The sequence below is a fragment of the Zophobas morio genome, unplaced genomic scaffold, assembly GCF_036711695.1.
Source record: "Zophobas morio isolate AGI-343-1 ecotype UQ-CSIRO unplaced genomic scaffold, CSIRO_AGI_Zmor_V1 ptg000027l, whole genome shotgun sequence".
In the NCBI taxonomy this organism is placed as follows: domain Eukaryota; kingdom Metazoa; phylum Arthropoda; class Insecta; order Coleoptera; family Tenebrionidae; genus Zophobas; species Zophobas morio.
Window position 1 is genome coordinate 1100918 of NW_026972132.1, and position 14438 is coordinate 1115355.

Here is a 14438-nt window from a genome sequence, read left to right on the forward strand (position 1 = left end):
GAGATCTGAAGCGATCGACGTAATTGGAAAGCAAAGATTTATCTTTGTTGCTACCGTGGAAGCGTTTATTCTCCTTGTTTGACTTAGCCGGTGTTTGTCTTGCTTTTATTGTCGAGTTTTTCCAATATCGGTACGATTGGACGACTTCGAACAAACAAATCTGAGGTCGTGGGCGGCTTTCAAAAACGCAAAGTACGTCGCGGATTAATTTTTTTAATCACACGATTCTATCATCGCTGCAATTGAACATTTCCTGTACAACGCAGTCGTTTTTCCACTGTTTTGTTTCATAAATAATACGTCGGTTAGTATTAAGTATGATCATTAGTCCACGTATTGCATGCAGGTACTATTACTATTACCAACACAACGACAACAACTACACTAATCCAAACATCCACTTAACTCGTCCCTTTCAACTCCTTATCTACGATAAAACCCTTCTCGAACGGCGACAATCTCCGAAACAACCCCATCACTTACGATTAATTATTTTGTTTACTCGGCTCGAATTACCAGAAGAATAACAGGGAAGTCAAACTTCCGCGATAAGTCATAAACGGGACAAATTAAATGCCGAAATAAATGGGACGCAGTCGTTGTGAGCCCTAGTTGGATATAAGTAATCGTAAAATACCTTTTCGTTTTGGTACGCCGTTACGGCGATGAACTCGGTTTCCTTGAAGACGTACGTCCGAAACGTCGAGTAGGGCAGTTTGAGGATGTCGTTGGCTCTGACGAGGTGAAACCGGGGCTGGTATTTGTGCATGGAGTTGAGTATCGTCTGCAAGGAAAAATAACAGTGAAAGTCCGTCCAGGCGGTAAAGATTGTACTATAAGAAAAGGAAATACGGAAAAATTGCGAAATTGGAGTGTAGTTTTTCGAAAAAGACATATTTTGTAATTGAAACCCAAAATTTTCAGTACAATGACTATTTTTCGTAATTCCAATTTTTTCATATATAGAGGTAACAATTTTTTTTCTTAAAACCATTTAAACACAAAATTTGATCAGTTTAATTTAAGAATCAACTATGTGTTAAAAAATTCAAATTTTTTGTAAGTTTGCCACATCCGTGTTTTTGGAATTACTGTGTTTTTTTTTAAATTTCAAATATTAACAAAGACAATTTTTAAGATAAGTACGAACACAAGTCTATAATTTTATTTATTTTTTGTTGCAAATAAATCAGTATCCGAAATTCGAAACAAAAAAAAAAAATAATTTGTTGTATTTCTCAAACTAAATAGTTTTTTTGTTGAAACGCTTTTTCAAAAAAAGAATCAATTAGTCTAATAAACAGAAAATTTACAGTCCCGGAATTTTCGTTTAAATAAATATTTTCCGTAATTCCGACTTTCTCAAATGATCTTTTTGTTATAAAAATTCCTCAAAAATATTTTTTAAATAAGTAATATCTTGAATAATAATGTTTTATCTTATCATCAATTAAACACAAAATTTGATTACATTTTAGTTTAAGAATTACATCAAATTATAAAATAAGACGGCTCTCAAAAAATTTTTGAATTTTTTGTTAAATCCTTGTTTCTGGTATTACTGTATTTTTTAAGTTCAAGTATTAATAAAGACAATTTTTAAGATAAGTACGAACACAAATCTATAATTTTATATATTTTTTGTTGTAAATAAATCAGTATCCAATATTCGAAACAAAAAAAATGATTTGTTGTATTTCTCAAACTGAATAATTTTTTTTCTTGAAAACGCTTTTTCAATAAAAGAATAAATTAGTCTAATTAACAGAAAATTTTCAGTCACGGAATTTTCGTTTAAATAAATATTTTTCATAATTCCGATTTTCTCAATTGATTTTTTTGTTATAAAAATACCCCATAAATATTTTTTAAATAAGTAATATCTTGTATAATAATGTTTTGTCTTATCATCAATTAAACACAAAATTTGATTACATTTTGGTTTAAGAATTACATCAAATTATAAAATAAGACGGCTCTCAAAAAATTTTTGAATTTTTTGTTAAATCCTTGTTTCTGGTATTACTGTATTTTTTACTTTCAAGTATTAATAAAAACAATTTTTAAGATAAGTACGAACACAAATCTATAATTTTATTTATTTTTTGTTGTAAACAAATCAGTATCCGAAATTCGAAACAAAAAAAATAATTTGTTGTATTTCTCAAACTGAATATTTGTTTGTTGAAAACGCTTTAAAAAAAAAAAAACAATTAGTCTAATTAACAGAAAAATTTCAGTTCCGGAATTTTCGTTTAAATAAATATTTTCCGTAATTCCGATTTTCTCAAATAATTTTTTTGTTATGAAAATATCCCAGAAATATTTTTCAAATAAGTAATATCGTGTATAATAATGTTTTATCTTATCATCAATTAAATACAAAATTTAATTACATTTTAGTTTAAGAATTACATCAAATTATAAAATAAGACAGCTCTCAAAAATTTTGATTTTTTTATTATTTTGTTACATCCTTGTATTTTAATTTCAAATATTAATAAAGACAATTTTTTATGATAAGTACGAACACAAATCTATAATTTTAATTATTTTTTGTTGTAAATAAATCAGTATCCGAAATTCGAAACAAAAAAAAATAATTTGTTGTATTTCTCAAAGTGAATAATTTTTTTTGTTGAAAACGCTTTTTTAATAAAAGAATCAATTAGTCTAATTAACAGAAAATTTTCAGTCACGGAATTTTCGTTTAAAGAAATATTTTTCATAATTCCGATTTTCTCAATTGATTTTTTTGTTATAAAAATACCCCATAAATATTTTTTAAATAAGTAATATCTTGTATAATAATGTTGTGTCTTATCATCAATTAAACACAAAATTTGATTACATTTTGGTTTAAGAATTACATCAAATTATAAAATAAGACGGCTCTCAAAAAATTTTTGAATTTTTTGTTAAATCCTTGTTTCTGGTATTACTGTATTTTTTAATTTCAAGTATTAATAAAAACAATTTTTAAGATAAGTACGAACACAAATCTATAATTTTATTTATTTTTTGTTGTAAACAAATCAGTATCCGAAATTCGAAACAAAAAAATAATTTGTTGTATTTCTCAAACTGAATAATTTGTTTGTTGAAAACGCTTTAAAAAAAAAATCAATTAGTCTAATTAACAGAAAAATTTCAGTTCCGGAATTTTCGTTTAAATAAATATTTTCCGTAATTTCGATTTTCTCAAATAATTTTTTTGTTATAAAACTATTCCAGAAATATTTTTCAAATAAGTAATATCGTGTATAATAATCTTTTATCTTATCATCAATTAAACTCAAAATTTGATTATTTTAGTTTTAGAAATACATCAAATTAAAAAAAGATTTTTGTTTTGGAATTAGTGTTTTTTATTCACAATTCCAAGTATTAAGAAAGAAAAATTTTGAGATAAATACCAACACAAATCTGTAAATTTACATTTTTATTATAAACACGCCAACAAGCGAAATTATAAACAAAAAAATAATTTGTTGTATTTCTCAAACTGTATAATTTTTTGTTAAACTCCTCCAAAAAAAATCAAATAGTTTAACAGAAAATTTTCAGCCTGCAGAATTTTCGTTTAAATGGATATTTTTCGCAATCCCGTTTTTTTCAATAAATTTTTTTGTTATAGGAACTCCCAAAAGATATTTTTTAAATTTGTAAAATTTGTATAATAATATTTCATCACTAATTAAACTCAAGAAAGAAAAATTTTTAGAAAAATACCAACACAAATCTGTAATTTTACATTTTTTATTGTAAATACATCAACATACGAAATTATAAACAAAAAATAATTTGTTGTACTTCTCAAATCGAATAAAATTTTTGCTGAAAACGGTCTTCCAAGAAAAGAATCAAACAGTTTAACTGACAGAAAATTTGCAGTACCCGAATTTTCAATTAAATGAGTATTTGCGTAATTCCGATTTTATAGATGAAATTTTTTTATATAAGTTCCCAAACAAATATTTTTTAAATTTATAAAATTTCGTATGTTAATATTTTAGCTTATAATGGGTCAAATCTTAAAAGAAACATATTGCTGAAAATTTCTGAAATTCTTATTGCGTAAGTTTTAAAGGAAAATAATTTGTTGTATTTCTCAAACTGAATACTTTGGAATTACATAATTAAAGAACTTGAAAATATAAAATTTCCTAGGTAATGTATTTCAAGATAGTAAAACGGACAAAGAACTTACAACTGCATATTTCTTGCATAGCTCGCTTCGCTCGCGAAAAAATTGCGCGAGTATTTATCAACATTTTGTTTTGCAGCACATATCTTATCTAAAAAAATTAAAAAGCAACCTAACTCACCCATAAATTATATTAATGGTTGACACTTCGCTGATTAAGCAACAATTAAAAATGCCAAAGCACTACTTTAACACTTTTGGAAACATTAAGTACGTGTTTAGCAATCTCGAAAAATTTAAATATTTATCATTTACCACACAAACACTAAAACCGCCCATAACAGTTAGTTTTATTTCCCTGCTTATTTTAAAAACTTAGCATAATTAACTGCCATAAATTACCGAACCCATCATAAATCCACCATGTCACCTCGTCCATTTTACTGCCAACCACTCGAAAACATACGCGTTTTTGCGCAAATTTGCGCAAAAAAACCGCATTCGAATTCAGCTACTCGCCGCCAGGTGTCGCCCCGGGGCCCGACTGCAGCGCCGCGCTAACAGCCTCCGATTTAGCGATCCAGCTTATGCATATTTGAAAAGATGCCACGGCATAATATGATGTGGAAACCTGTTTTGTTTCCTTCGATGGATGATTTGTGCCAAGCTCGTATGAGATACCTGTGTGGTCCTGGCTGGATTCGGTCGCACACCGAGCACTAAACATTTAAATATTCCGAGATACAACGTTTAGATAGAGAGCCGCTCTTGATACCGTTGCGAGGGCCGGCTTGTAGCGATCGGGCGAACGGTAACGAGAACGATTTTTCATTTTTGGAGGTTAATTAGGGGGGCGCGGGCTGGGGCTCGGGTGGACGCGGACGATAACGAGGACGGACGACGGATGGCAGCTGTCAAACGAGCGGGACGAGCAAGTGTATTGCTTTTGGGAAATACGGGTTTGGAATTAATTGAATGATTTTCGTTGAAAACTGGCTTCCAAAAATAATTAAAAACAATAAATAACAGAAAATTTGCAGTCCACGAATTTCCAATTGCAGTAATGTTTTTCGTAATTCCGATTTTGTCAAGAATTGTTTATAGAAAATACGTTTTTTCAATTTTTAAAATTTCGTATATAATCAACACCAAATTTTTGAAAATAAACACAAAGTCCAAACAATTTTGAGGCTATTTTTTCGTAAAATTGTTATATGTGTATTTTTGGAATTACTGTTTTTGGGATTCCAAATACCATATTATGGAAGAAAATCTATAACATAAATAACAGCCCATTTCTATAATTTAACAATTTTCTTTAAATAGATCAATACACGAAAATAGAAATAAAAATACATTTTTGTATTTCTCAAACTGGATATGTAATGTAACTTTTGAAATTACTGTTTTTTTTTTTAATTGGAATGTTATGTATGAAAATTTATAACATAAATACCCCAAAAATCTATAGTTTAACAGTTTTTTTGGAATAAATACAGTTATCTACAAAAATAGAAATAGAACTAAATTTTGTATTCCTCAAACTAAATAATTTTTGACGAAAACTGTCCTGAAAAAAAAATAAATAAATAACTGGAAAGTTGTAATTCTAGAATTTTCAGTTAGTTGAACATTTTTTGTAATTCCAACTGCGGCGTTACATTTTTTTCTGTAATTCACAAAAGAGAACTTGAAATTTATGAAATTTCGCTTATTAATATTTTATCTTACAGTCAGTGCAAAAACAATGTTTTGTGGGAATTACATTAAATTTTTAAATAAACAGAATATCAAAACAATTTTGAATCGTTTTTTTCGGAATATAGCCACATGCGGATTTTTGGAATTACTGTTCTTTTTTGGATTTCGGGTACCTAATAAGTATGTATCACAACTAATAATATAAAAACCGCAAAAATAGATAGTTTACCAGATTTTTTTCAAATAAATACAACAATCTATGAAAATATAAAAAGAAATACATTTTTATATATCTCAAACTGAATAATTTTTGGCGAAAACTGTCCTCAAAAGAATTAAATAGTATAAATAACAGAAAAGTTGCAGTTCTAGAATTTCAATTAACTGAATATTTTTCGTAATTCCGATTTCGAGATCTTTAAATTTGTGAAATTTCTTTTATTAATGTTATCATTTAATGTGAAAATTACATAAAATTTTAAAATAAATAGACTATCAAAATAATTTTCAAATCTGTTTTTTTGTAATATTGCGTAATTTTGGAATTGCTGTTTTTTTTTTGGAATTCGACTGTTCTGTATGAAAATTTATAATATAAATACCCCAAAAATCTATAGTTCAACAGTTTTTTTTTTTGTAATAGATACATCCGTCTACGAAAATATAAAAAGAATTAAATTTTTGTATTACTCAAACTCTATAATTTTTGACGAAAACTGTCCTGTCCTGAAAAAATCAAATAGTATAAACCACTGAAAAGTTGCATTTTTAGGACTTTCAGTTAATTAAATACTTTTCGTAATTCCAATTGCGGTGTTACATTTTTTTGGTAATTTCTTTTAAACTTGCGAAATTTCCTATATAAATATTTTATCTTACAGTCAGTGAAAGAAACAACAATTTAGTGTGAGAATTACATCAAACAACAATTTTGAAACTGTTTTTTCGTAATATTGGCACATACGTATTTTTGAATTACTGTTCTTTTTAGGATTTGGGGTACCTAATAAGTATGTATCACAACTAATAATATAAATACCGCAAAAATAGATAGTTTACCAGATTTTTTTAAATAAATACATCAATCTATGAAAATATAAAAAGAAATACATTTTTGTATTTCTCAAACTGAATATTTTTGACGAAAACGGTCTTCAAAATAATTAAATAGTATAAATAGCGGAAAAGTTGCAGTTCTAAAATTTCAATTAACTGAATATTTTTCGTAATTCCGATTTCGGCGATGCTTTTTTTGTGGTAATTCACAAAAAAGATCTTTAAATTTGTGAAATTTCTTTTATTAATGTTATCATTTAATGTGAAAATAACATCAAATTTTAAAATAGACTATAAAAATAATTTTCAAATCTGTTTTTTCTGTGATATTGCGTAATTTTGGAATTACTTTTTTTTTTGAATTCGACTATTCTGTATGAAAATTTGAAACATAAATACCCCAAAAATTTATAGTTCAACAGTTTTTTTGTAATAGATACATCAGTCTACGAAAATATAAAAAGAACTAAATTTTTGTATTTCTCAAATTCTATAATTTTTGACCGAAACTGTCCTGTCCTGAAAAAACCAAATAGTATAAATCACTGAAAAGTTGCATTTTTAGGACTTTCAGTTAATTGAATACTTTTCGTAATTCCAATTGCGGTGTTACATTTTTTTGATAATTTCCTTTAAACTTGCGAAATTTCCTATATAAATATTTTATCTTACAGTCAGTGAAAGAAACAACAATTTAGTGTGAGAATTACATCAAACAACAATTTTGAAACTGTTTTTTCGTAATATTGGCACATACGTATTTTTGGAATTACTGTTATTTTTTGGATTTGGGGTACCTAATAAGAATGTATCACAACTAATAATATAAATACCCCAAAAATAGATAGTTCGCCAGATTTTTGTAAGTAAATACATCAATCTATGAAAATATAAAAAGAAATACATTTTTGTATTTCTCAAACTGAATAATTTTTGACGAAAACTGTCTTTAAAAAAATTAAATAGTATAAATAACAGAAAAGTTGCAGTTCCAGAATTTCAATTAACTGAATATTTTTCGTAATTCCGATTTCGGCGATGCTTTTTTCGTGGTAATTCACAACAAAGATCTTTAAATTTGTGAAATTTCTTTTATTAATGTTATCATTTAATGTGAAAATTACATCAAAGTTTAAAATAAATAGACTATCAAAATAATTTTCAAATCTGTTTTTTTTTAAATTGCGTAATTTTGGAATTACTGGTTTTTTTTTGGAATTCGACTGTTCTGTATGAAAATTTATAATATAAGTACCCCTAAAATCTATAGTTCAACAGTTTTTTTGTAATAGATACATCAGTCTACGAAAATATAAAAAGAATTAAATTTTTGTATTTCTCAAACTCTATAATTTTTGACGAAAACTGTCCTGTCCTGAAAAAATCAAATAGTATGAATCACTGAAAAGTTGCATTTTTAGGACTTTCAGTTTATTGAATACTTTTCGTAATTCCAATTGCGGTGTTACATTTTTTTGGTAATTTCCTTTAAACTTGCGAAATTTCCTATATAAATATTTTATCTTACAGTCAGTGAAAGAAACAACAATTTAGTGTGAGAATTACATCAAACAACAATTTTGAAACTGTTTTTTCGTAATATTGGCACATACGTATTTTTGGAATTACTGTTCTTTTTTGGATTTGGGGTACCTAATAAGTATGTATCACAACTAATAATATAAATACCGCAAAAGTAGATAGTTCGCCAGATTTTTTTAAGTAAATACATCAGTCTATGGAAATATAAAAAGAAATACATTTTTGTATTTCTCTAAACTGAATAATTTTTGACGAAAAATGTTCTCAAAAAAATTAAATAGTATAAATAGCGGAAAAGTTGCAGTTCTAGAATTTCAATTAACTGAATATTTTTCGTATTCCGATTTCGGCGATGCTTTTTTCGTGGAAATTCACAACAAAGATCTTTAAATTTGTGAAATTTCTTTTATTAATGTTATCATTTAATGTGAAAATTACATTAAAGTTTAAAATAAATAGACTATCAAAATAATTTTCAAATCTGTTTTTTTTTTAAATTGCGTAATTTTGGAATTACTGTTTTTTTTTGGAATTCGACTGTTCTGTATGAAAATTTATAATATAAGTACACCTAAAATCTATAGTTCAACAGTTTTTTTGTAATAGATACATCAGTCTACGAAAATATAAAAAGAATTAAATTTTTGTATTTCTCAAACTCTATAATTTTTGACGAAAGCTGTCCTGTCCTGAAAAAATCAAATAGTATAAACCACTAAAAAGTTGCATTTTTAAGACTTTCAGTTAATTGATTATTTTTCGTAATTCCAATTGCGGTGTTACATTTTTTGTGATTTCCTTTCAACTTGCGAAATTTTCTATATAAATATTTTATCTTACAGTCAGTGAAAGAAACAACAATTTAGTGCGAGAATTACATCAAACAACAATTTTGAAACTGTTTTTTCGCAATATTGGCACATACGTATTTTTGGAATTACTGTTCTTTTTTGGATTTGGGGTACCTAATAAGTATGTATCACAACTAATAATATAAATACCGCAAAAGTAGATAGTTCACCAGATTTTTTTAAGTAAATACATCAGTCTATGGAAATATAAAAAGAAATACATTTTTCTATTTCTCTAAACTGAATAAATTTTTGACGAAAAATGTCCTCAAAAAAATTAAATAGTATAAATAGCGGAAAAGTTGCAGTTCTAGAATTTCAATTAACTGAATATTTTTCGTAATTCCGATTTCGGCGATGCTTTTTTTTGTGGTAATTCACAACAAAAATCTGTAAATTTGTGAAATTTCTTTTATTAATGTTATCATTTAATGTGAAAATAACATCAAATTTTAAAATAGACTATCAAGATAATTTTCAAATCTGTTTTTTTTTAAATTGCGTAATTGCGTAATTACTGTTTTTTTTGGAATTCGACTGTTCTGTATGACAATTTATATTATAAATACCCCAAAAATTTATAGTTCAACAGTTATTTTGTAATAGATACATCAGTCTACGAAAATATAAAAAAAAAACTAAATTTTTGAATTTCTCAAACTCTATAATTTTTGACGAAAACTGTCCTGTCCTGAAAAAATCAAATAGTATAAATCACTGAAAAGTTGCATTTTTAGGACTTTCAGTTAACTGAATACTTTTCGTAATTCCAATTGCGGTGTTACATTTTTTTGATAATTTCCTTTAAACTTGCGAAAATTCCTATATGAATATTTTATCTTACAGTCAGTGAAAGAAACAACAATTTAGTGTACGAATTACATCAAACAACAATTTTGAAACTGTTTTTTCGTAATATTGGCACATACGTATTTTTGGAATTACTGTTCTTTTTTGGATTTCGGGTACTTAATAAGTATGTATCACAACTAATAATATAAATACCGCAAAAATAGATAGTTCGCCAGATTTTTTTAATTAAATACATCAGTCTATGGAAATATAAAAAGAAATATATTTTTGTATTTCTCAAACTGAATAATTGTTGACGAAAACTGTCTTCAAAAAAATTAAATAGTATAAATAACAGAAAAGTTGCAGTTCTAGAATTTCAATTAACTGAATATTTTTCGTAATTCCGATTTCGGCGATGCTTTTTTTGTGGTAATTCACAAAAAAGATCTTTAAATTTGTGAAATTTCTTTTATTAATGTTATCATTTAATGTGAAAATAACATCAAATTTTAAAATAAATAGACTATCAAAATAATTTTCAAATCTGTTTTTTTTTTAAATTGCGTAATTTTGGAATTACTGTTTTTTTTTTGGAATTCGACTGTTCTGTATGAAAATTTATAATATAAATACCCCAAAAATCTATAGTTCAACAGTTTTTTTGTAATAGATACATCAGTCTACGAAAATATAAAAAGAATTAAATTTTTGTATTTCTCAAAGTCTATAGTTTTTGACGAAAACTGTCCTGTCCTGAAAAAAATCAAATAGTATAAACCACTGAAAAGTTGCATTTTTAGGACTTCAGTTAATTGAATATTTTTCGTAATTCCGATTTTTCCAAAAAATTTTCTTTGTAGAAATTCCCCAAAAATAAAATTTTTTAATTTTGTGAAGTTTCATACAAAAAAATCATAATTTTCGTGCAAAACTTACGTCAAATTTTTAAATAAACACACTATAAAAAAAAATTGAGACGATTTTTTCGTAAAATTATTACATGTGTATTTTTGGAAATACTATTTTTTGTATTTTAAATTTTACGCAAGAAAATCTATAACATAAATAGAAAACAAAATTATAGTTTAAGAATTTTATTATAAATAACAACACTCGAAAATATAAATAGAAACAGATTTTTGTATTTCTCAAATTTAATAGTTTTCGTTGTAAACTGTCCTCTTAGAGAGCTCAGATAGTATATATAACAGAATTTCTAATTAGATGAATATTTTTTCTAATTTCAATTTTGTCACTTTTCTTTGTAAAAATTGCCAAAAATTTGTGAAATATAAAATCAGTTGAACAAAAAAATCGCGTAGGAATTACGTCAAATTTAAAAATAAACAACATGTCAGATGAGTTACAACACAAAAACAACTAGTAATTTGCTAACCTAAAACGAATAAACGAAAATTTAAAAACCGCCACTTACCGCAAACGTGTATTTCCCAAAATACATAAATTTTGTAATTTGTTTGTAAAACGTCCACTTATCCCCGACTCGTTAAAATTTTTCTCCTATTTTTAAAATATCAGCGCCAGCAACTTATTAAAATTTCCAAGCACAGCCTACCGCCGTAATAAATTTATAACAACCTATTATTATATTGATTACCTACGTCTTGTATTAAAATTTAACGAACAGTAAGGTAAGTGGTGATTAATAATTGCCTGATTAATATTTAGCACTTTAATTATAAAATAAACACGGCGACACCATTTTTTTCAACCCTGTTACCGCCAGTGGCGTCCCGTATCTCCCATCCGTAGCACCCAAACCGCGTCGTATCTCCCAGCACGGCCTCCCGCGATGCAGCCTTCCTCAACGCTATTATTACACAAATTGCTTTGAATTTTTGATGAATGGCGAGGAGTGGTGATAATTATTTAATAATTTAATTAGGATGTAAATTTCCGCCCTTCCACGTGTGCCCGTCAGCGGCGACTCGTCAGCGCGAACAAACACAGTACATCTCCGTCTCCTTGTCCTGTTTAATTAACACTATCGAAATGATCAGTAGCGAGTTAGAGTATTTACATATTCAAAAGGCCAAAACGTGTAATTTAAATTTTTATACGATAATAAAGCCGAGCGAGTGGGTCCTTAAAAAACCAGTAGCCGAAGAACGGTGGAAAAGGCGATTTCGTTAAGGTGTACGCATTGCGTCGTTGTCGAGGAAAATATAGGGTTTTTATCTTTACGATTTCGTAGAAATTAGTTTGTGTTTAGTGTTTAAATGCGGCGGCGCTAATAAAACTTGGAATTTCTCGGCCGATTTATCGACTCAACGACCTTCTTCCACTCTTCGCCTAATTACCAGAAACTTCCTCCAACAGGAGCCGCGCTAAAGCGGGATTCACACCGACGAAAAGTCACTAAAAATCCATTTTTATTTTAAATTCGTTCCGCGAACGCCGGCGTTTGTAGCCCGAAGGTGGCACCCCGATTTCGCTCTAAAACAGTCGCTGATTATTTTTAAGTGGTGGCTCACCGGATCGGAGAGAGACGGATTGAGGCTAATTGCCGTGTAAAATCCAAAAGGCTCAACTGTTTTGTTTCTTGTAGACGGACCGAAACGTGTTTCGAGACCTGGCAGATACAACAAGTCACTATTCTTAATTAGCCGGGTATCGCCATCTGATACGGCCCTGGATGGTTTATGGACGCTAAAATGGAAGTGTGATGGGCGAAAAGGGGCAGCGATTGGCGTTGTTTTATTGTTATTATAAAATTTCGATGGCTTTCTCGGAAAATTAAGACGTAATTTATGGGAGAAGGGACGTGGCGGGGCGAAGTGACGGAATCCGGGGAATTCGTGGACGCTTTTGGGTAATTGGGTCTAATTACGGAGGTAATTATTCAAGGAGGAGAGGTGGGAGTGAGTTATGGCCACCCAAGATTGATTCGGATGAGGAGGTCGGGAAAAGTGGAAGTGATGTAATTCAGACGTATTTCCAATTTCTTAAGATGCTTCGTGTTTTCATTTGTAACTTTGAAACTGCATTTAAATTTATTTTTTATATAATTATTTAGAAATCGGAAATACGATAAGGAAATACAATGTAATTTTGGAATTACGATATAAAGTACTTTTACATTTATCGGGGCTATTTTGTCGCTCATGTAATTGTATCAGTGAGTTAAGACACTAATTTGGGAATTACGACAATTCATAGTGAACGGAGGCAGTACAGTTGCGATGATTTAAAAATTTGCTTTGAATTTGTAGTGAGGAGCAAATATATATCTTTTAAGAGTTACAAATAATTGAATTAAGCACTTTTTCCTCTAAACTTTTATTTTTTAAAACGAATTTAGACTTAGGAAATACATTGTCTTCGTAGCAATCTTACGATAAGAAACATGAATATAATTTTGGAATTACGGTATAAAGTGATTTTTCAATTTGTCGGCGTTGTTTTGTTGTTCCTGTAATTTTATAAATGAATTACGACACTAATTGGGAATTACAACAATTTATATTGTACAGTTGCTATTATTTAAATTTTTTTTGACGTTTTAAAATTACAAACAGTAACCCATACTGATATTTGTATTGTAGAGGAAATACATATGTTTTAAGAGTTGCAGGCAATTAAATTAAGGATTTTTTCCTTTAAACTTTTATTTTTGAATATGAAGTTAGAATTTGGAAATACATTATCTTCCTAGTAATTACGATAAGGAACTAGAGTGTAACTTTGGAATTACGGTATAAAGTGCTTTTTAAATTTGTCGGCGCTGCTTTGTCGTTCAAGTAATTTTATCAATGAGTTAAGACACTAATTTGGGAATTACGACAATTCATAGTGAACAGAGGCAGTACAGTTGCGATGATTCCAAATTTTGTTTTTGAATTTGTAGTGAGGAGCAAAAATATATGCTTTAAGAATTACAAATGATTACATTAAGTACTTTTTCCTTTAAATTTTTATTCTTGAAAACGAATTTAGACTTAGGAAATACATTGTCTTCGTAACAATCTTACGAAAAGAAACATGAATATAATTTTGGAATTACGGTAAAAAGTGATTTTTCAATTTGTCGGCGTTGTTTTGTTGTTCCTGTAATTTTATAAATGAATTACGACACTAATTGGGAATTACAACAATTTATATTGTACAGTTGCTATTATTTAAATTTTTTTTGACGTTTTAAAATTACAAACAGTAACCCATACTGATTTTTGTATTGTAGAGGAAATATATATGTTTTAAGAGTTGCAGGCAATTAAATTAAGGATTTTTTTCCTTTAAACTTTATTTTTGAATATTAAATTAGAATTTGGAAATACATTATCTTTCTAGTAATTACGGTAAGGAACTAGAATGTAATTTTGGAA

The 14438-nt window shown here is 27.9% G+C and overlaps 1 protein-coding gene across 4 annotated transcripts in view; it reads right to left on the reverse strand.

The window, feature by feature from the left end:
• The window catches only part of LOC135136833 (optomotor-blind protein-like), a 174480-nt gene that overhangs the window by 16686 nt on the left and 143356 nt on the right, over positions 1-14438 (reverse strand). For all 4 annotated transcript variants that reach the window (XM_064066260.1, XM_064066259.1, XM_064066262.1 and 1 more), the window contains one exon: positions 638-784. In XM_064066260.1, coding sequence (XP_063922330.1) covers positions 638-784 — 147 coding nt within the window. The remainder of the gene's footprint in view (positions 1-637; positions 785-14438) is intronic.